The sequence below is a fragment of the Monopterus albus genome, unplaced genomic scaffold (assembly GCF_001952655.1).
Source record: "Monopterus albus unplaced genomic scaffold, M_albus_1.0 scaffold473.1, whole genome shotgun sequence".
Lineage (NCBI taxonomy): Eukaryota > Metazoa > Chordata > Actinopteri > Synbranchiformes > Synbranchidae > Monopterus > Monopterus albus.
In genome coordinates this window covers 33,629-56,177 of record NW_018128353.1, presented here as the reverse complement: position 1 = coordinate 56,177, position 22,549 = coordinate 33,629, and the positions used below count along the sequence as shown (strand labels likewise).

General features: G+C 42.1%; 1 protein-coding gene across 5 annotated transcripts; it reads right to left on the bottom strand.

The window, feature by feature from the left end:
• Positions 1–373: 373 nt before the first annotated feature.
• Positions 374–20,916, bottom strand: pkig (protein kinase (cAMP-dependent, catalytic) inhibitor gamma). 5 transcript variants are annotated; one of them, XM_020587685.1, is made up of 4 exons: positions 20,576–20,916; positions 15,740–15,820; positions 2,349–2,530; positions 375–1,033 (listed from the first exon to the last, which is right to left on the bottom strand). In XM_020587685.1, exons 3-4 carry the CDS (start codon positions 2,500–2,502, stop codon positions 951–953), a joined length of 237 nt encoding a protein of 78 aa, XP_020443341.1. In that variant the 5' UTR covers positions 2,503–2,530; positions 15,740–15,820; positions 20,576–20,916; the 3' UTR covers positions 375–950. The 5 variants fall into 5 exon arrangements, with proteins under 5 accessions (XP_020443339.1, XP_020443341.1, XP_020443340.1 ...); XM_020587683.1 differs by lacking the exons at positions 15,740–15,820; positions 20,576–20,916 and adding an exon at positions 19,913–20,056 and having other exon boundaries at positions 374–1,030; XM_020587684.1 differs by lacking the exon at positions 15,740–15,820 and having other exon boundaries at positions 20,576–20,914.
• Positions 20,917–22,549: the final 1,633 nt, after the last annotated feature.

The following is a 22,549-nucleotide window of genomic DNA, read 5'->3' as shown; positions in this document are numbered from 1 at the left end:
ATTTTTCTATGTCATCCTTTGTATACATATATCTCCATTATAAATAAAGTCACCTCAGTACAGACTGCTAAAACTCTACAAAGCTTTGCAGTTAAACTGCTGTGGCTTTATTGTATAAAGAGATAGATGGGAACACTGAGTCCATGCTAGGTGGAAATGTCAACACTGGCTTCCTGTGGCCACCCTAATGTACACACATGCTGCATTCAATAATATTTATGGCTCAACTCACTAAACCTGGTTGGCTGGGACTCGCTACTTTCACAGCTCCAATACCTGCTGTGCTTCAGTTTTTCCAAGTACAGCGGAAACCTGCTTCGTGTGAAACGTTAATAACATAAAATACAAATGTCACAGTAATTCATAAGTATTTTATTACACAAAGAAAATTTGCTATCACAAAGTTATCACTGAACATTTAGCAATAAATATGAAGTCCGTACACGACAGTATAATGGCGACTATGTTTGTTACTAAAAAAGAAAAGACTTGACAGTGAAACTGAACTAGAGGTTCACAAACACACACACAGAAAGAAAATGACAAACAGATGATTATGAATACGCCCTCCATGCCACTTCCATTTTAGGCTGGAACAATGTTTTGAGTGTTGTTACAAATGAATGCAGTTCAGTTCAGTCCGTCTCAACAGACAACCCAAAGTTTCTGTGCTTTCTTGTCTCATCAGGAAAATAAACGACTTGCAGAGAAGCAAAAGAGCAGCATCTCAGCAGTCTGTTCCGTTCCACCTGTGATAATCTGATCCAATAAAAAGGCAAACATTCAAGGTCATTAATGCTCCAAACAGGCCTGCAGTGAGCGAAGGTGTCCTCGTGTCCACCTAGGACAACCGATATAACCTTTCCTTTCCTCACGAGTCTCTTCTTTCATCTGCTTCTTCTCTTCTTTGCCCTCCTCGGCTCTGCCCCCCTTTTGGCCTCTGGCCGAGTTTAGGACGGGCCTCCACTTCCCTGGGCATCTTGGCTGGTGGAGCCCTCTGCCTCAGGGGCTGGTGAGGCCCCTGGGTCTCCTTCTGGAGGAAAACATGGGAAACAGTACACACAAAAAATCTGTCAAAGTGGTTTGGCAAAAGAACTGCTTTTAGGGTTCAGAAAGAAAAGCATCTTATGAGAATCCTGAAGAAGGAACTACAACCTCCCGTGCCAGGACACTGTCAGCATTATTTCTAAATCGGAAGTCTCCCACCAGATCAGCAGTAGAGCAGTTTGATTCATAGCAGTCAAACTGGTTATCATGTCATGGGAAACTTGTCTGACTGAAAAGGAAGTCAGCAAGAACAACAATGTAACACACAATGGTTAGACTGGAGAACGCTTGCGTCATATTCAGACCGATTCCTCCTAACAACCTGACACTCCACCAAAAGGAAGCAAGGACTACCGGTCATTGAGCTCTCATTACAGCTCAGCCAACAGCATCAAATCTCACTGACACCAGCGTGTAATCAATACTACCTGTCTGTATCTCAGTGCATTCAAGTGGAGGGGACTTTCTCACAGACTTTGAAAACTCAGTTTCTTTTATCAATGCCTGCAGACTTCACACTGACTTTGCACCAAGCTGTCTATTTCCAGAACCAGTGGATTAATTTACCATGAATTCTTGGTAAATTAAGACTTTTTCAAACCCAGTCAGCTCCATTCACTTCAGCTCTCTGGAGGAATTCAACAGTTATAAGACTTCTTCTAGCATCATAATAAAGCCATCCAGCGTAGACCTGTGGCAGGCCTGAGATGCAGTGGCTTCTGAACAAGGCAGAGCTCAGTACCTCTACAGCTCATCAGACTCACTGCTGTACATTTCCAACAGGTTAGTGTGGCCTTTACAAACTCTTTGGCTACTCATTACTCACCCCACAACACTGTTAGAGAGCCACAAATTATGAGCCACATCTTGCCTTTATGTCATTTGGCGCCAATGGTCAGAAAGTGTCACTGACTGTTACCACGGAGACAAGGGTCTTCATTCAGCATTAGGGTAACTAATGTTTTTACACTTAAAATAAGTCACTTTCAAATATAAATTTTTTTTTTAAATACCTTGGGGTAAATGATACGAGTTGTCACTAGTCATGAGAGTAGCAGTGGCAGTAGCAATGGCATTAGCTGAAGAATTTCAACACCTGATTCTTCCTCGACTCTCCCTATCACATTATCAGACCCAGACTTTGTCTGACTGGAGCTTCACAGCTTAACAGGTTTTACTATTATTCACAGAACTGTAGCACAAAATTAAAGAGGACTAACACTACAAAGCAGTCTAAAATGTAGGATGCATTTTTCTTCTGCCCTCACACTGTATTACACAGCAAATGTTAGTTTACTGACCTGCAGCCTTCAGGTCCATCTCTTGGAGCTCTTTGGTGAGTTCACTGGTGCTGGCCACTACTGCCCCCTCCCCTGAGATGTCGGGCACTGCGTTCCTGCGGCCTGTGCGATCACAGTTGATGAAGTCCGAGTACGACGTCTCTACATCCATCATCTGTCCATGACCAGCGCTCTCATTACACCTGCCAGAGGGAGTAGGGGGTGTCAGATCGCTGTGGAGGTGTTGCAAAAGCACATAAATCAACCTGCTGTCTGCAGGGCCTGTGGGAGGACGTTATGCTGTGCTGGGCATCTTCAAAAGAATCCACATCATACACATGAAAACTGGCAAAAAAAAAAAAAAAAAAAAAGCAAAAGTCACAGAGTACAGAGCTATTTAAGGGTGACCAGTGCATACAGAGAGTGGGCAACTCAGAAGCATTTCCACAATTGAGAGGCCAGCAGCTGAGAGTTAATAAAAGTGAAGGTATTAATAACTGCCATTTCTATTCCTGCACAGCGATTAATGGCACTGCCGACATCTGTGCTAATTGGTCGTCCTAATTAAATCTGGAAAAACAAAAATCTGCTTTGAATCTCTCAGGGCTCTCACTTGCATAGTCACATCCCTCCACTATTTAGTCCATTTATTCATCCTAAAGGCACTTACGCAGCAAGGACTTAAACAAAAAGAACTGATCAATATGGAAAGCCAGAGTGAAACCATTCAAAGGACAAGCTTAGGCGGGGCCAGAACAAGCCCCAGCAAAAAAAAAAAAAGTAAAAAAGAAAACGCCCATTAGCCATTCATTCCTCCTCAGTTTCCTGTTCTCAGTCCATATTTAACTAGGTCATGGATCCTGCCAACCGCTGAGACACTATACAGCTGGTAGAAAAAAATCTAACTGCTCCAAAAAGAAAAGAAAAAAAGAACAGAAACAATAACAAAGTAGCTGTAGCAAGCCATCCTCTGATGGAAAGAGAGAGGCACCGGACCAGACAGTACACGTTGTTACAACTGCTCTTCTCCTACTGCTTCTGTCCCTGGACATCCCCTAGACAGCAAAGACCTCACTGCTGTGGATGGCTAGTGCAACCGACTACATCATAGCTGCAGACCTACCCACTAATAAAGCATGTAAGGCTTCAGCCTGACAGATCAGCTAAGCCATGAATCTCTAAGAAACACTGGAGGGTCACAGTCTTGAAGGGAACCCGGAGAAAGAATGAGAGCAACAAAAACATGCTGGCAGTTACGACACAGTGACTCAGGGCCAGTCTGCTCCCAAACACTTTTGCTCCCTTTCTTTTAGGATCATTCAGAAGATCACACTATTGCTTTCTTCCTCTTATGTACAGTATGTGTGCCAAAACCGAGAGTGCAGGGTCGGCCCCCCAAAACATTTTTTGGGAATGCAAAGTTTGTAGTGAAGGGTGATCTTTGAGCTCCTGTAGTAAGAGCAGTACCTCAGGAAACATCACCGAGTTCTGGGCTGCTGGCTCTTCCCTCAGTGCTCCTACCAACAGCCCCCAGGTACACCCGGCGGTGGGATCCTCTGACAGATCTTCATCTAGAAAGCCAGGCTGTGCAATCATTAGTGAGCCAAATCACAGCGGGAGGCCAGTTCCTCGCAGGTTCATCATTATACCTTCTACCTTTCCCATGAACATAAGCAGAGACTTTCACTAACTACTAATTAGAGCTGAACGATCAGAGGAAACTGATTTTTTTCTGACCAGTGTGGCAACAGTCATTTAAACTGTATTCGTTGTCTACATAGACCAAAATAAAAACCATCACAAACCTGTTTGTACATTATCAGACAAAAATCACACAGTTGCTTGTTCTCAGACTCCTCCCAGGATACTTTTTATTTTTCAAACCAGTCAGTTAAAGAAAACTAGTATACTTGACATTACTAAACACCATTCAGATATAATTATGATACTGAAAAATACCCATTTATTGCTAACAGCTGCATAGTTGGCCAGTCAGCTTGTGGTAACAATGACAGGCTGATGGTTAACCTCTCATCTTTGACATCTGACCGACAGCGCCTAAGGATACTGTTTAGAGCTCAAACAACTGGTCAAATTATTGTTTGATTAGCTCATAAACATTAAAATAATCAGCACTAGCAACTGCTTTCTCTCTCTCTCTCACACTCGCTAGTTGAGCCACAAAGGAGGGGCCAACTTTGAATGGTGTGCACAAAAAGCAACCAAACTCATTCATTCCTAACTTGACATGTGACTGGTTGGCTCCCACTGGTCGCGTAAAAGGGAGGAGTGGATTTAGGGCAGGCAGTTAAATTTGGGCACAAAGGAATGAAAAGGAACAGCTCTCCAGTACAACTCAGATCCCTTCGTTCCTACCAAAGATTCAGATTTGTTGCAAATGTAACATCCCTATCAGCAATTATAATACATGGAAATCTGTTTTTATAATAAATACAGTAAAACTACATTATCAATTGCAAGGTCACCTGCAATGCCTTCCCAGACCACCAGGTGGCCATGGACCACTGGATGGAAACCCCTGGCTTATGTCACTTCTATAACATTATTGGACTCAAAAGGGACAGGTAAAATGTTTCTAAGTCACTGCAAATGTACCACAGATGTCACCGTTTTATTCCACACATTCATCTTTCTTCTCAAAACCCGGGGCAGAAATGTTAGCAGCTGGACTCAAACCGCAGACATCGTACACACACTGTACATGGTGTACTGCTGTAACCATTTGGCTGTCAGGATGCCCAGTTCACCTCTTTGTAACTCCATATTTTCAAAGTTGTGGTCTTTAGACCCAATCAACGCTGACTCAACACTAACTACGTTTCTGTGATGTGTTACCTTTGCCTTTTTCTACTCCACTGGCCCAGTTGTTATGCAGCTTAACTGCCATTCGTTTGTTTAATTAGTCAGCTCGCCTACACATTTAGATCGAATCCTGCCATGAGATCATTACCGGTCTCCAAGGAAGGATGATTATGATGGTGATGATGTTCTGCCTACTGCTCATCAGCATGCGTTTACACTCTTCTCCATCTGAATGCCTGGTCTCAGCTTTGGTGCATTTTAAAAACATTTTAGCCCTGATATCCACAAAACTCAGTGTGATAAAGAATTTGTTTTTGACTGACCGACTGACGCAGTGCAGGTCACTGCTCGCCTACTGTGATTTGTATAATGCAAATGGACATGTAAAGTGACTCGGAAGCAGATGATCTGTAAAAGACACCTGCTGATCTTCTGAGTGGCCCAACTAAATGCATCTCCTCTTCAAGTTAAGAGCAATAAAATACACATTCACCATCTTGGGCTTCAGCTAATAAATCTTTTCATTCTACACAAATTATTTCTGAGTAACTGTTTAGCTTATATGGCTACATGTTAGAAAATTGTGTAAATGTCTATCAAACATTCCCAAAGCCCAAGATCATGTCTTTAAATATGCTTAAAAATGAACTGTATCCATTTTACATGGATATAATTCAGAAAAGAGCAATAAATCAGAGTGTTTGCTTGATAAATGACACAAATGAATCAATATTTACACTGTCACTGTCATTTTGACTCTACCAGGCTAACAGTTTAATGATTTTGTTCATTCCACTGCCACCAGGAACTACCTGGTACCCATACCGGACAAGGGCTTGCATGTCTCGATTCCATGTATGACTGCTCTGGACGCACAGAAGACGGTATGATCATGTACTCTGCAAGAGCAGCGCTCACGCTGTGCAGTGGAGCCACAAAGGGGTATTGGGGCCAGGCAGCCCACTGGCCTGGTGGCAATGGAATGATGGCAAAAATGGTCTTGCTAAATGGCACACACACTTGTGTCTAAGTAATATTTTTGACCTATTACACTGATGTGATGCCAGCCTTGCACCATTCATACCTTTTTCAATGTCAACATTCTCCCCACACTCCAGAAATGACTTTCAGTGCTCTTAAAGTGAATGTCCCAGTTCAGTAAAAAGGGGCTTTATGTGAAAGGACGGAAACTCAATGCAGCTGCAACTGAAACACTACCACAAGACCAATGTCACAGGTGTTATTGTCACTCGAGACAACAACAACTCAATCCTCAAAGGGAAATCACTGCAGCTTGGCTCATGAGCTGAACTCAGCTTAGCCCCATTCCCTTTGCCTTTCTCCTTCCTGCTCTGCACTCTCTCAACAATGTTATTTCAGGAAATCGTTCTCATTCAAAATCTGCTTACTCTTTTATTCTGGGGGGAAAAAAGGAGCTACATTATCCTATCTACTGTATGACAGCAAGGGTTAAAAAAGAGAGCTTTCCTTCCTGACAGGCCTGAACACGAACAGTGACCACAGTGGGTGAGGTGACATGTAACAGGAGAGCTTCTGGCATGGAGAGATTAGAAACAAAAGCCTTTGAGAAATCACCGAGGGTATATGAGTCAACACAACCACACTGAGCCCATTAGAAAGGCAGGCTCACTGCTATCCCACAGGAACCTTTTAAGCCTTATTCGTGTAATAAACTCACATTATCTGCAATAACCCACACATGGACTGGCTTCTTTGCCGTTTTTTTTTTATGTCCATTAGGTCCGTCCACATGACACATTTCAAGTCTGTCAACTAATGCCGCTGCATTTATTTAACAAGGCAAAAAGTATCATCTGCCTGTGTTAGAAACTCAACTTTTCCAAGGGCCATGAATAATTAAAGAACGACTTTTAAGTTTGCTTTGATATGGTAAAAAAAAAAAAAAAAAAAAAAAGGACCGAGAGGTAAGTAAGTCTGGCAGACTGACAGATACTCTTAAAGTAAGCTGGTTTTAAAAGTTCAAATGTGTGGCTTTAATTTTTTTTTCTTTATGTAACAGTAAAATTTATATCTTTGGGTTCTGGGCTGTTGGCTGGACAAAACTGGGTATTTCAGGTTTTCTCACACGATCAACTCATCAGAAAAATAAACTACAGATGAATCAGTACTAAAACAGTTTTCCAGAGTCCAGGGTGGTATCTTTGTTTTGTCTGATTAACAATCAGACAATTCAGTTTCAGGAGATAATCCTGGAAAGCTGGACCCAAAATATTGGCTGATTAATTTTCTGCCAATTGACTAACCACATAATGGACAGAAATAATTAAAACCACAAAATCCTCCAGCTTTTTAAATATAAGAAAGGGCTCGTTATCAACTTGAGGTATAAAATGGAGACTCAACAACTCTCTACTCTTATTACCCTCGTGGTCAAACAACGCATCAAAAAACAAAGCAAACATTAACGGCAAACTGTCCTTCTTACCAGAGTACTCAGAGTTGCTCCATCCTCGCTAAAGTGCCTATAAGCAGACCCAAACTCCTTCAGACATCTTCATCCACATCCATTCACCCTCCAATGCTACGTGTTACACACTGAGTACGTGACGCTGTGAATCAGCTCTGCCCTCCTGCTTGCTGCCTCTCAGCCCTCGTCCAGTGAGGTCTGGGCACTGTCCGTTTACATGATGTCAGCAGCTGCTTGGTTGACAGCAAGCCCACTTCAAACACAAGGGAGCTGTATTTTCTTGTCCTGATTAGCATTGTTGTTCCGCTCTGGTCTTCCTCTCATAAATAAATAAAAGCCCTGTCCATTCAGCTCTGGTATATTTATTTGCCCCATATTCTTCCTCTTCCTTTGGGACCCAGGTTGGGTGTGAGGGCCTAATTTCCCCTGGTGACGTGAATATTGATACACACCGACCAGTTAGCTTTTGTTCTTCAGCAGTTAGCCATTTGCACAAGCACTGTGAAACCCTTCCCCACTGAGATGAGCAGACACAAATCTCCACCATTTCTTTCTCTCGCTGGCACTTTTAAGTGTCAGGCTTACTATTAAGTCACAGTAGAAGGCTCCATCTTCTGTCAAACATGCAGAAATATCACTGATAACACTGGATACTCAGTGCAATTTTCTATCTTCTTTCTACAGAGAACTGAGAATGACCACTGCCACTCTCACATAATTGCCATTCTGAGTGAAGTGAGCTCCTTTGCCTGAAGGCATTATGAATCAGCACCAGGAGATATGAAGCCTGACTGAGGCTATTAGCATCAGCTGCTGTGGGAAAGTCTCCAGTGAACTACTGAATAAAACAAAAGGGCCCGGCCAAAGCTGCTTCTTCAGAGAGCTGCAGCCAAACCAAAAATCAATCTAGCTTGGACAGATCACCTCAGCAGGCATGAAGAAGGGCCGCATAGTTGTGATTCTCCACATTACAACTGGGAGTGCCTCAGATGAACTCCCAGCATTGGTCAGTGCCGGAGATCTGCACTGAATTGAATTGAATTGAATTGAATAGCTTTGCTCCAAAACTAATCTGTTTATTATGCTTGTCAAGTGGAATATAAAATAATGCCCATTTCAATGTCCAGAATTCAAAGGATGTGTTCAAACATCTTTTTTTGTGCGAAACACTGTTCAAAGATCTAAAGCTGCATTAACTAAAATTTAGCACAAATTTGGATACATGAAGTAAAGCATTGTCTAGAAGTGTTTTCTCCCTACTGTTAACAAACCACTGCCACTCTGATATCCTCAGGGCTTGTGTTTATTTCTTGCCCTGTGTTGCCAGTAGGGCTATCCCAAATGGCAATTTTTAGGCTCCAGACATTTGGCAGTAATAACATGACAGGTACAACCCAGGATGGGAGTGGCACTGTTAGCGCCAAGAGGCCATGTAGCACAGAAAGAGTGCGACAAAGAATGAGGCAAAACAAGGGTTGACATCTGTTTGGTATGTCGGAGATGGAGAGCATTAAAAGCATCCAAAATACTAACATTTTAGGCAGATGTGGCTTTCTTCCTGCTAGACATGCAAGTACTGTAGCTGGTTAATGTGTATAGGTCGGCATCATTACCAAGCTAGCGATAGCATTGAAGTTTTGTACCTTTGTATTGAATTATTCTGACTGTAATTTGCAGTCATTCCAACTGACTGCAACGTTAGTGTTTTGTTGTCCAATTAACAGTAAGCAGCACCTTTTCCTGGATTAGCAAATGAAGTCACTTTGCTCAATTTGCTAACCTCTGCTCGGTTTTGGTCGAGGCCACACGGTTTGTTTATGTTGGACATAACACTGCAGTCAATGTAACACTTTAGTAAGATATTAAAATGTATGCCACCAACTATAAAAGTGGGGAGTTTGTTCAATTATCAAAGCATAACATGAAATTTCTCCTGTATCACATATAACTCAGTTATGTGTGTCCAGTAACACTAAACGGAATGTGATAGTAACCAGAACATGAGTACTATATCAATACTACTGGGAAAAAATTATTTTATACAATCTGCTTGTGTTACTGCTTTAGGTAGGAAAAAGGACGCTTGTCACTAGGGTTGGGAACTGAAACCTGGTGCCAATATGGCACTGGTTCCTATACAATCCCCATCTCCCAGACCAAATCACAATGCAGATTTTGGTGCCACTTAAATGCCTGTTGATTGAAATATTTGCTCTCTAGTGGTGTGAAACAGACGACAATGTTACATGCAACAAAAGCATCACCACAAATCACGTGCTAACGCTATCTTTACACTTATACTGCTTTCCATTTATCTCAGACGTCAGAGCTGGGAATGAATGGTAGTGTTGTCAACCTTCATTTGCAGGATATACATTTCACCTCAGCCAAGCGATCATGGCTGTGTATCTGTCAGGGTTACGTGGCCGCTGTGCGCTCATCAGATCTGAGCAGGACTCTGCAAGTCATTGTTCACATTCAGTCATGCAGGTGTGTGTTTACAGATGTATTAAGGAGAACGGTGCTTAATAAATCCTCTTCATAAAACCTCCATGGTTCATGTCATTTGGCAGAATATGCTGTAGAACTGAAGGTTAGTCGCTCTTTAACACAGCACAAGTATCAGAAGAAAACCTAAACAATACCCAACCCAACTTTCGCTGCAATGCCACCAAAACCACAGGCTCTGTGGACTTTATTCCATGCACGTTAATATTACTGTCGAGCTGCCTGACTGCTGTGTCTGTCTCCAGCTACAGTCATCACATATGACCTACAGTAGTTTTACACACAAGGCAGAAGGGGTAAGGAGGAGTGGGGCGAGAAGAGCAGCCTGAGTTTGTTTTGATCCTCACTCACTCTCTAATGGTCGAGAGTCTGAGGGCCAAGGTTAGAGGGGCTTTAAAGTTCATGTAAAACAAATTTTATTCAATTAATCGAGCAACATGAGCTATGGTGGTTGGCAAAATCTATTAAAAACTCCTCACACAGGTGTGTGGTCAAGTGTGTCAGCACTGAAGGTCTCCCTGGCTTTGTTCTCCAGGTTACCAGGATCGGTGCAGCAGATGGGCTTCAGAAAAGCCGAACAGGCAGGCCAAAACACGCTCACACCTCAGATGGAGTTAACACTGTAGCTGTTTTACCGTTAATGCTGATGTAACTGCACTTATTGCACACACAAAATGTTTGAAGGTTGCCTTTTGAAGACTTCTCAGGTGGTTATAATTATATTGCCTAACATTCCTTGTTTTTAATTTAAAAAATGTAAAAACTCTTACAGCAGGCTTATCATTATACAAGACACACTGAAGCAAAACCATCCATAAGACCAAACAGACAAAGAAGGAACATATTTATTGATGTTCAGCTGTCCAACTTTGAGACAACCCACACTTATGTTAGAAATGTTCAGCCGTTTACGACTCCATGTGCACACATCTTAAATCACGTTGTGTCTGCGAATTGGGACAACAACCTTTTTGGGAAAAGCATAAAGAAGATGAATACAAGATGAAGTCATGTTCTCCATAGCCACTGAAAGGCCAGTAAGATGTGAAAGGACCAGCTGTGATGAAAACTAGATTGTCAATTCATTTTGAATTCAGAATATCAAGTGTGCAAGATGCTTTTCTGTTCTGTAAATATTACTTGGAACTGATTTATGTCGGAATATACTGCTTCCTATTTAACATGAAAGCAACAGCACAGTAGTAGATTCATATTCTTTTCTGTCTGGGTGATATTACTGCTTACACACAGTAGCTTTAAACTAAACTTGCCACACTGGATGAACATGTTAAAGTGGATGTAAATTATTTCACAGTGCCACACTCATTTCATGTGAAACAGTGCACTCGGCACACCAACGAGTCTTTGCCGTGTGCTACGCATCGGTCAACTGTGGCAAGTCGTCGGTGTGACTGAACAGCATGTGTCCTGTTCCTATTCAGGTACAACTTTTATGTCACATCATTCTTACTGTGAAACTAGTTCCTGAGAGAAAGGCCCAACAGTACTGTGTCCGAGCTGCATGACTGACTAGTATACGTACTCACTGGCCACTTTGTAAAGGTGTTATTTACGGCTGAATTGTGTATGTAACAAAAATAAGAATAATAACCATCAATTTAAATAATTTAATTTATATTTATCTTATAGGTTGTAGTTTCCAATGGTGTTGAATTTCACTGCATAATATTGAGGCATTTCTATTGTTCTGCTTATTTACTTCAGATGGACGAAAAATAAAAACCTTGGAGAACAAGAAAGTGTGTTTATCTCACATTAGTAAAGCTAGCAGTAGCTAGTAGTGGCCAGTGTAGACCCACTTTAAACAAACGTTTTAAGCCAGGAAGAAGTACTCACTGAGAACAGCAAACAGATGACGTATAAAACCAGAGGAGTTCCTCCCACTAGCCGACATCAGTGCCGTCTGGCTGAGCTCGGTTATATCATGCTACTCTGGACTGCTTCTTGGTTGGGTTAAAAGACTTCCTGGAATCACCACTGGTTGCCTGGACACCTCACCGTGACGACAAGACCTGAGGAAGCTGAGGCTTCATGCTGAACAGATGAATATGACAGTGGTATCCATCTCCGCAAGACAGCCACCAAGCAGAATGTGGAACTATTCCTTTATCATTAAGTGATTCCACCCCAAACACGACATGACCGGTCACTGCACACCACAGTGATTACTGCAACTGAAAATTACTGTTAACAAATGCTGGGAAAACAAAACATCTAACATGGTTTTTCGATATCTATGTAATCAAAGCTGACAGATTTCTGCTCAGTGACACCGACTGCAAACCAGAAACTGATAAACACACAAGCATCTTGATAATCTACTAAATTGCCTCATCTATTAAACAGGTGGCAGCATTGTGTAATAAACAACAGCACTGACAAGACAGATTTCTACTACAGATCGTATTCCCTTTTGTTAGCACAGCTCAAGTAGCAACAGCTGGGTCAATCGATACCAGTTCTTGAGATGACAGAGCCGGTACATCACAACACTGTTATATCTTCACACAACTCAGAGACAGAGCAAACTAACAGGATCGGGTACACAATACGGGATCGGATAGCCATGTTTGGAGATGTTTACGTTACCAGAGGAGCTGAATGTGCAATGCTGTGTCCTGCGTGTATATCCCTGTGACCCAAAAACTGCAAATAAGCTGTGATCGATCGATGCTTTAACGGCATTAGAGACGAGTGGCCAGCATGAGACAGAGGCTGCTGTAGCAGCCTGCCCTGCCTCAGGCTACTGGGAATCCCCTGGTTTGTGTTTTGTCTGTGGGCGTGTGAGAGAGAGGATGGGTGTGACGAAGTCTCATCAACCACCCATGATTCACAGCTGAGTCAGGAGCAGGTGTTTCAACTGGACTCCAAAATAAGACTATGATTATAACCCCGAACGACAAAAGAGAAAAAAAAAAACCTTCTTGCATCTCGACTTCCAAACGGTGCAGCAGCTGTTTATTTAGAGCCTCATCATTCTCAAGCCTCTTCACAGGCAGGGCTGTCACAAAAACAAATGTGTCAGGAGAAACATTTCATAAGTGAACACACAAACTGTAGCTCTGGCATGTAACACACTATCTCTCATGATAAACCGAAGTAAAAGAGATGAGTTTCTTAAGAACAGTTCATCTCTTGTTTGCATAAAAGCCAAACCAATGTACGAGTGTAAAGCAGCTCTGAGGGAGGTAAAGGGTTATGAAACTAGAATTTGCTCCAACTCTTTTAAGCTGCAAAGTCCAAATTGAAAGTAATTTGATGTGCGTGACTGTTCTGTGCCTGGAATTGACCGAGGGAGCAAAGAGGGAATCAAAACCAGCAGTTTGGAAACATTATGACAGTGGTATTTATGTAGTCTGTCATTTCTTGTTGAGGTTTTCTATTCAGTTTACTCTGACATGATACAACTTTAATATTGAGCCTTACTTCATTTTAATTAGAGCTGAAAGGATTAGTTCACAAATATAAAGTTCCTTAGCAACAGATTTATACCCATTCGAGTAAAAATGACAACTATTTCTTTAGTTTCCTGTTTTAAATCACTGTATTGAATGTGTTGGGGTTGTGGCCTGTCAGTCCTCTGGTTCTAAAATGCAAAGATGTATTGCTTTTACTTGAATGATACAGTTATACAATAGATGAAGATTTAAAAAAAAAGGAAATATTTTAATTCTTTACAGCCATTATGCATTCATATTTTATTAATGACATCTCCTCTGGACCGACTGTCCCACAACAGATTTTCTTTGTCAATTTACCTGCTTATTGTTCGGTCAGTGTAAAATAAACTGTGAAAAATGCCCATTATAATTTGAGCAGCACGCCAAAGCCCAGAGAGCTTTCTGTCACCTCAGACAAAAGAAAACAGTAATTCAAGCAGCTGACACCCCAGGATCTCGACATTTTGATAAAAAAAAATTTAACGGATAATTAATCAACTGACCAAATAGCGTTATCACCTCCACTCTCTCCGCCAGGTGTCATTAAGCTCAGTTTCTCCTTCTACAATTTGTGGTTGGTGATTTTCCTCCCACCATCATTATTCTATTTCTGTGCACACATTTAAAAACACAAGATCTCCGCAGGAAGCAGTCTGCGTTGTTTATGCCCCATCTTTTCCCAGGCTCTCTGCGGACACACTGGAGGCTGAACAAGACCCTTGGGCTGATGAGGAGGAGGACGATGCAAGGATGAGAATAAAATGAGGGGATACAGGATGTGCGGGTGAGGGAGGTACGGAGAAAATTGAGGGGAGGATGATGAGTGTGAGGGTGAGGAAAGGATGGAAAGCAGATGATGACAAGGAAATAAGAGAAGGGAGGATGGGAGCTAGAAAAGGAATGCATGCATGTTTGTTGTGGTTGCTAAATAAAGAAATATCCCTCATGGGCTCCAGTGTTTTCGTTACGTTTTTGAGAGCTTGAGTTTCCTCAGTTATACTACAGCGCACAACCAGTTCAGTAAAGAATATAAGATTTGGTTGTTGGCTTTTTCTCTCTGCAGCACCTGTTACAGCCATTTCACCCACAGCTCCCCCGATCCTCTAAATAAAGCACACAGCAGAAACTGCATCCAGCCAAACAGACTGCTTACTTCCAATGCTAGCAAACTGATTAAGCTAACCACAACTGTTGCTTTTTAAAATAAGTGAAGAGTAGAATTACTGCCTCACAACTGTAAGCCTCCACCAACCAGTCAGGTTGCAGTTTACATGCACACTCATAATATATGTAGTGAAGACTACAAAATAAGTTATCACTATTTTGACATGGATAATTCTAGTGAATAATTTCCAGTGACAGACATGCCATCTTCACTTAAACACTATATAGTATAGTGAGACATGGCGTCACGGCGCTCCAAACGATTATCTAAATAGTTGTCAAGTTTATTGTAGGTGCAGGATAGAGCAGCCAGACCTGTCTGTATCTTCTCCGTTTCTAAATCAGAGATCACATTTACATTTCTTTTTGGTGGTTTCAGCCGCCTACTCTCTGTCATTTGTGCACTGCATGTGCACATGTGACGCCAGTCGTGGATTCTGACAGGCAGACAGGAAAGAAAGGTGCGCACGTATTTGTGTTTTTTTCCATCAATACCGGTAATAAACAAATTTGCATGGTATGATAACCGGTATATCACTGTAACCCTACGCCCAAAAACATCACCACCTGTGGGAAACTGACAGCAACATATGTTTGGGAATTTTGCATTTTAAAAAATGACAAACGTTTGTGTTTATCAAACTAATTTTCTATAATCCATTAACTGATGAAGCTCTACATTATTAGATCATGTAAGAATTTCCCTCAGGACCAATAAAGTATCCATCTATGTTGTTAATAGCGGTGTATAAATGGTTATGTGGCATTTGACTGCTGTAGCTGGTGAAGGTGGAGCTACTACATTCCATAAAGTTTATTACTTGAGGCCAGTAGTACAGGCAGACAGGGAAGAAAGGTGGCAACGTATTTGTACTGAAATGTAGTACAAGTCGCATAACAAGTTATTTGGCTTTTTAAGAGTCATGAGCACATCTGACGAATTAGGTCAACAGCATCTGAAATGGAATATCGTTTTAAAACATCACTGTCAAGTGAATTTTAATCACCGTCAACATTTTGTAGTCTATTTCCTGTGAGTGCCCTCCAATCAATGTAACTCGTCCTTTTTCTCCTCCCCTGGGACATGGCTGGGGAAAAAAAAAAAAAAAAAAAACTTTTTCAGCAAATTGCTCTTGAGAATTCCCAAGAGGGATCCAATCAAATCAGCGGACAAATCACAAGCCTCCAATTCTCTGTCAAACAGCGAAGGTCACAATGTTCCTTCTACCCTCGAGCATGTCTCTCTCATCACTTAAAAAGTTAAATGATTTACCACATGGGGTTTGAAATGGGCCACTGCAACTAAAATAATTTAAGCTCATTTTCTTTTTCCATGAAGGAAGACTCATCAAATCATCTTTCACTGACCTGCTGGCCCGAAATTCCAAACCAATTCACATGTGAATCCAATTACACGAGGCTTGAATAAAAGCCCTCTCACAAAACAGAGTTTATTCAACACCTCTGTGTAATTTATGCTGATGCTGTGGGCCAAGCTGTCAGAAGTAAGAACATGCAACTCGGATCAACATCAAGTCAATGGGCCGCACGTTACCACTTTGAAGAGTGACCTTGCTACCCAATGTCAATCATCAGGAATTGGAAATTGATGAGGCACATAAATATAGTAAGAACAAGAAATTAACCAATGAATTATGCACTTTCCATCCATCTTCCACAGCCACTTCTTGTGTGTGGGGGTGCAGGCAGCTGTAGCTCATCCCACAATAGCAGTTACCAAGAATAACAAGGTTTTGGAATGAGCCATTTTAACTGTCTGCCTCTGCTTACTATCACCTGTGTGAAGTTTCAGGTGAATAAGTGGTATTCCACCCAAGCTCTATCTTTTCCCAAAGAGACACTTGTGCCCTGTGAGTGGAAGAAGCTACTTTAGTAGTATGATCTCTTGCTGAGAACAGCAGCTGTGGTCAGTTTGTATACAGTGACTACTGTGAATTTCAATAGTGACCCTGGTTCATAGCAGAGAAAAAGGTCCAGAGAAACTTCTCAGGCTGTTTGTTTGTTGGTTAGATAGAGAGGAAGAAAGAGATACTTTATTGATCCCAGGGGAAATTCTGCAGAATAACAACCTTTTCTGCTGTCAGTATGCCCTTCACATAGCTTTGCCCACATATAGTTTGCGACACTGCTTCGATCTCAGCTCTTACACACAACCCTGTTGACCCAAGAAGTTTTATACCTGTCTATCCTAACTAAAAGGCTGGAGTCAACCCCAGCAAACACTGGGCAAGAGATGGGTACACACTGGACAGATCACTATTCTGTCTCAGGGCTAACACATAGAGACAGACAGCCATTCACACACAGGGCAATTTAAGAGTCACCAGTTACCCTAACCTGCACGTCTTTGTTTGGACTGTGGGAGGGAGCCAGTGTGTCTGGAGGAAACCCATGCAGTCACAGGGAGAACACGCAGACTCCACACACAAAGGCCCAGGTCAGCAAGGAGGGTCAAACCTGGAGCCTTCTAGTTGTGAGAGAGCAGTGTTAACCACCGTGCCACCTCCTGCAAGGACTCGCATATGTTTATTTGTAGTTCTTGGAGCATCCGTTTCCGGCTCTTTAATCAATTTGTCCCAGTGTGTTTCTATCTTTATGTATCCAACCGCAAGCTCAACTGCTTCTTTAAAATGGAAACTGTCCTCCATAAAAGAAAGATAATCAATGATTGTATTTACAAACAGAATTTTCAAAGCAGGACTTGCTGATCTTCTTCGCATAGGATAAAATCAAAAGTAATAGGGAGAAATGAAATGACTTTAAATGCACCATGTGTAGACTGGGCCTGAAGTATTAGTCTGACCGCAGAAATTTTGTACGCTGATAAACCGAATTCACTTCAAAGAAAAAAAGGGAGAAATCAAGTTTTGACTACCTGAATAACAAAATAAGCAGTCATTTCATGTTCATAAGCCGAGTCTCTCTCAGTCTGCAGTATCTACGTATACCAGAAAACCTTTCATGTCTGTCTGAAGGTCGGGATGACAGCCCTCATTTTCTCCTCATGGAGAAGTCAGGGAGCTAAAAACAGATGAGCTTAAGTACCCTGCGCGCAAGGCAAAGAATGCAGCTGGAGGTCAACGCAGTTGAAAAGACAATTCCCTATCCACAAAATATGTACACATTAAACCCATGATTACACAGAGAGAGGCATATAAAAATAGAAACTGAGCAGCTCGTTCACACAGCTGCTTTACTGCTTTCGGACTTGGCTATAAACTGCTGATTTCTGACCCATTATCGTAAACATAGGCAGGTGACTGATGGCGGACATAACCACAAAGAAGGCCCTTGAGTGAGTTCTGAGAACTCTTGAATTCAGATGCCAGTTTTCTCCAGCGAGTCGAGTCCAGTGACATTTTATCTCACAAATTTGCCTCAAGGGGCCTTGCACTCTGTACAGCATATGTCGCCCTCTGTTCTTAGAAGCCTCACATGAGAATAAGAAAAACTCCCTGGAAAAGAAAAGAAACTTTAACAGGGAAAAAGGAGGACACCTCAGGAAGAGAGGAGGGATCCCTCTTCCTGGATAGTCAGACATGCAATAGATGTTGTGTACAGACTAGGAATGAAACGTGAAACAGTCCATTTAACCTCCAGTAGGATTATGAAACTGCCTGATGTGGATAAAATACCGTCATGATTGCTCACTGAAAAACAAGTGACAGAAGCAACCACACAGTGATGGCCCCACTCCTGCTGTGCTCTCAGCACAGGGACTGAGGGGTCCACATTTTCTAATCATGTTAGTGCTGGCAGCCATCAGCAGGAGCAAATATAGCTTCCATTTAGTGAAGGAGCTGATGGAGGAGAATGCCTTTGGTCATGCAGCACTGCAGATAATCAGACCTACTAGCAGGACCTGACTGCTCCCGATCTAGCCCCTTTCTGAATAAAAAGTGTCACAGATCAGAAGATGCATAACTTGTAAGGGCTCTCCAAGAAACAGCCTCCATAATAGCCAGGAAATTGGTACATGTAATCTTAATGGTAAGAGATCTGTCTTTTTTCTTCTGTGGGCCTTGATTTGAGTCAGTAAATATAACTGAAATACAGGAATGAACGCTCTGTAGGGCTCTGTCTAAGGTCAGCAGGATGTGTGTGTGTGTCTCTATTAATGAGGTTTTCTAGTGTCAGTCCACTCTGGCTGCCCTCCACCCCTACTTGGCCATTTTGAAGGACAACAGACCATGTTTGGTACAAACAGAGGAGTTGAGGCAGTAGAGCACTAATCCTAAAATAGCCATCTGACATCAGAATATAAAGTGCAATCTTAAATTCATCAAGTCACTTACTGACCTTACAAAATATGATTTTTCCATCAACAGAAAAAATGTCTTGAATGTCAGCATTTTGTCTCAAATGGATGCAGCCATCTGAAGCATGGCCAGGCAGATTCATGATCAGCTGGAGCCCTTGGCAAAACATGCCAAAACATGCATTACAGTTTGCTTTTTAGTATTTTACTCAAGATAAATTTTGAAGTCAAAATAAGCTGCAGCAATTTTGATTAACATTTTTAAGTAAAGTTGCTAAACATCCCCCTAGTTCCTGGATTTGCTGCTTATCTGATAGTACACAGAAAATATTCTGGAGTGCTGGTTGGGCAAAAAGGCAATGTGACAACAAACTGGGCTGACCTTTTTAAATCATACAGCTGATAACAAAAACCATTATTAACTGGAGTCCTACATACGACCTTTACTTTATTCCATCAAGCTATGTTTTCACCCCAAACCCAGGACCACATAGTTCCCCCCTTTTCTTTCCAAAAACCACAATCTACAGTGCCACCATGAAATGCCAAATCATTACATATCACCGTTCTCCCCGTTTTTAACACAGTTCATTAAGCTTGTCCCCATCAAGATGTGCCACAATCCAGTTTTGGTCTGCAAACAAAACTGGCTGTTCTTGTAACACTGCAAAGCTGTGCACTGAGAATTTAATCAGGAGGTCTGGATTTTAACGTCCACATTAAGGTGGCCGGAGCTGAGGGAGGCCACTGCTGTGGTTACAGTCGGCCAGAGAAAAAAAGCCACTGTTTATTTTCACCAGTGCCCATGCCCAGTGACTGGCACTGGCCCAGCAACACTCATGCAAAGTGGGGGGTACCAGGCTGCTCCCCCACCGGCCTGCTGTCTTTCTACAGGACTCACCTCCAGGGGAGGAAAAAAACCACACTGACTGGCATGTTACGTTTTCACTCCGCAGCCAGGTTATTTCACGAAAAGCCGCTGTCGTCACCACCTTTGTTACCTTGTTGAGCTAGGAAATAGAAGTAGTTGACGTGTGTTTTCACCGGGTGTGGGCTGGGTGCATTTACGGAGGGAAGGGGGGGGGGGCTCAGTCGATGAGAGAGGAGCCGAGGGCTTTTCAAAGCTAACCCGGTTTGGAATTAGCTACAATGACTGCAGCAGCCAATGTGTGGGAAGGACGTGCATAGCAGTCCTTTAAACTATACACACACAGGCAGGCGGCACAATGGCTACACTGGGTGCCTCATACATAGAGAAAAATGTTAATATCATTACAATTTGTAACGTAATTGAACAATAGCAGACACCGAGAAAACGACTCCATTGATGTAACTCCAGGGGACACCGCGAAGGGAGATGTATTGTCTAACGCTAGTCGCTGAGCTGGCTGAGAAAATGCCTTACTAAAATTACTAGTTATCTGGGAACCCTCGCTTCGTTTCGTGACTCTAGAGTGGCTATCGCAGCGAGCTGCAAACATTAACTTCCAGACCATTTTATGAACGAAAATCCACATTGAAAGCACATATGAGTGATATCACCAGAAGAAAGCTGGCCACTAACCTTGGTCGGGTCGCCTCCTGTTATCCACTTGTTACAATGGAAATTTAACACCATGGATCCCAGTTAAGTTTCCTGGCAGGCGGACAGAAAGCGCGCCGAGCTGCGTCGGAACTGAGGCAGGCTGGTGTAAATCAAACAAACGCGCAGTGCAGACCAAATGTGTGTTAACAGCCCGGGTGTTTCTCTCGGGATACCGTGTGAAAAAGACAAAAGGTTGTGCGTCTCCAAACAGCTGTTTTCCAAAATGGAGTTAGCTGTGTGAGAGCCAATCAGAGGGAGCCTGTGGAGGCTCCCACTCCTCCGTGGGCTGGAGCCAACGACACGCTGCGCTCCAACATCAAGCGCTGGCGCCTCAGACTTCATTTTTCACCATTCATCACAGTCATTTCTGCGGCAGGATTCATTGTAGCTTTCAAATCATGACAGCTTTATTTAGACGCACATTAAACCACCAGACAACCCGGTTGATGAGGTTTCCCCACAGGAAACCCCCAGATGTTTCTCAGGTTGGACTGCCAAACTGTTTACACTGCACATTTTGGAATCGTCAGCGGTGTGTTATACAATACAGTTTTCTAGGTACAAATCTAATGCAGCAAAATACAACAGCGCTGTAATTAATCCTCCCTTCAATGCCCAGATTTTGTACAAAGGACGTTCAGTTATATTATGATAATATGTACTATTGATTACACAGTGTGTTTCTGTTATTCAGCCCACGCTCGCTGATAGGCTATAAATAGAATGGACAAAATAACAGAAAACTGCTAGGAGTATAATGCAGTATATTTCAAAACATAATCTCCATGTATTTTAACAGCTGATTCATTGTTTAAGACAATTTCTCAAGCAAAAAAAATCCTGTTTTTGACCTTTCAAATAGGGGGATTTCCTGCATTTCTCTAATTGTAAATTGAATGTTCTTTGTTAATTAAACAAAATCAAACACATGAAGGTGTCAGCTTGGGTTTGGATCAAGGTCAAAGGTCAAAGTGTTTATTTGTCATATGCACAGTTAGGAAACGTGTTTCCCTGTACAATGAAATTCTTACCTTGCCGTCCACATGAATGCCACATAAAACAAGTGAAATATAAAGTAGATGAGCCGGGGGGCGGCTGTGGCTCAGGAGGTAGAGCGGGTCGATTCCCAGCTTGTCCAGTCAACATGTCGAGGTGTCCTTGAGCAAGACACTGAACCCCCAGTTGCTCCCGGTGATGTCACCGGTGTGTGAATGCGTGAGTGCTTGGGAGTGCGAATGGGTGAATGGCCCAATAATGTGTGAAAGCGCTTTGAGTGTGCTGTAAAAGCATAGAAAGGCGCTATACAAGTATAAGACCATTTACCATTTACCAAATCTAAAGCACTTTAAAGCAGCAGGTGAAGGAAGCAAATGAAAATACAACATGACCACAATATAATGCAGATAACTGTGCACTCTGCTGTCGTGTATGGGTTAATCCCACAACTCTTTCACTTTCTTTCCCTGAATCCTAATGAACCCTTTTCTCTATTTTCTAACATTATATAAACACATTTATAAAACTGAGTAATCAATGAACTACAGCACATACTGTATGCCTGCTTATCAATGTAATAATTTTTGTGAAAACAAACTAATAACAAGACCATACAAATGACTGTAACTGTGATATAAAAATCTTTACATTTTGGTTTGGGTTGCATAAATTAAGAAAAGACATGTCATGTCAGCTTTGTTTGAATTCTGAAACAAATAGCTGTTAGTCCCAACATGGGAAATGGGTTATAATTTTTTTAAGACATAAACATTAGTTGGGTTAATGCTGACCACATCACTATGACATTTTCAGGATTATGTTTTGAGAACTCCCCTCTGGAGCTGCAGATGGCATCATACAGCAGTTTTCACAGGCTGAATAAAACTGTACTTCATATGCAGAGAGCATGTTCAGTTGATGTGTCTTTTTTCTTTTTGTGTTGCTGAGAACTCCTAC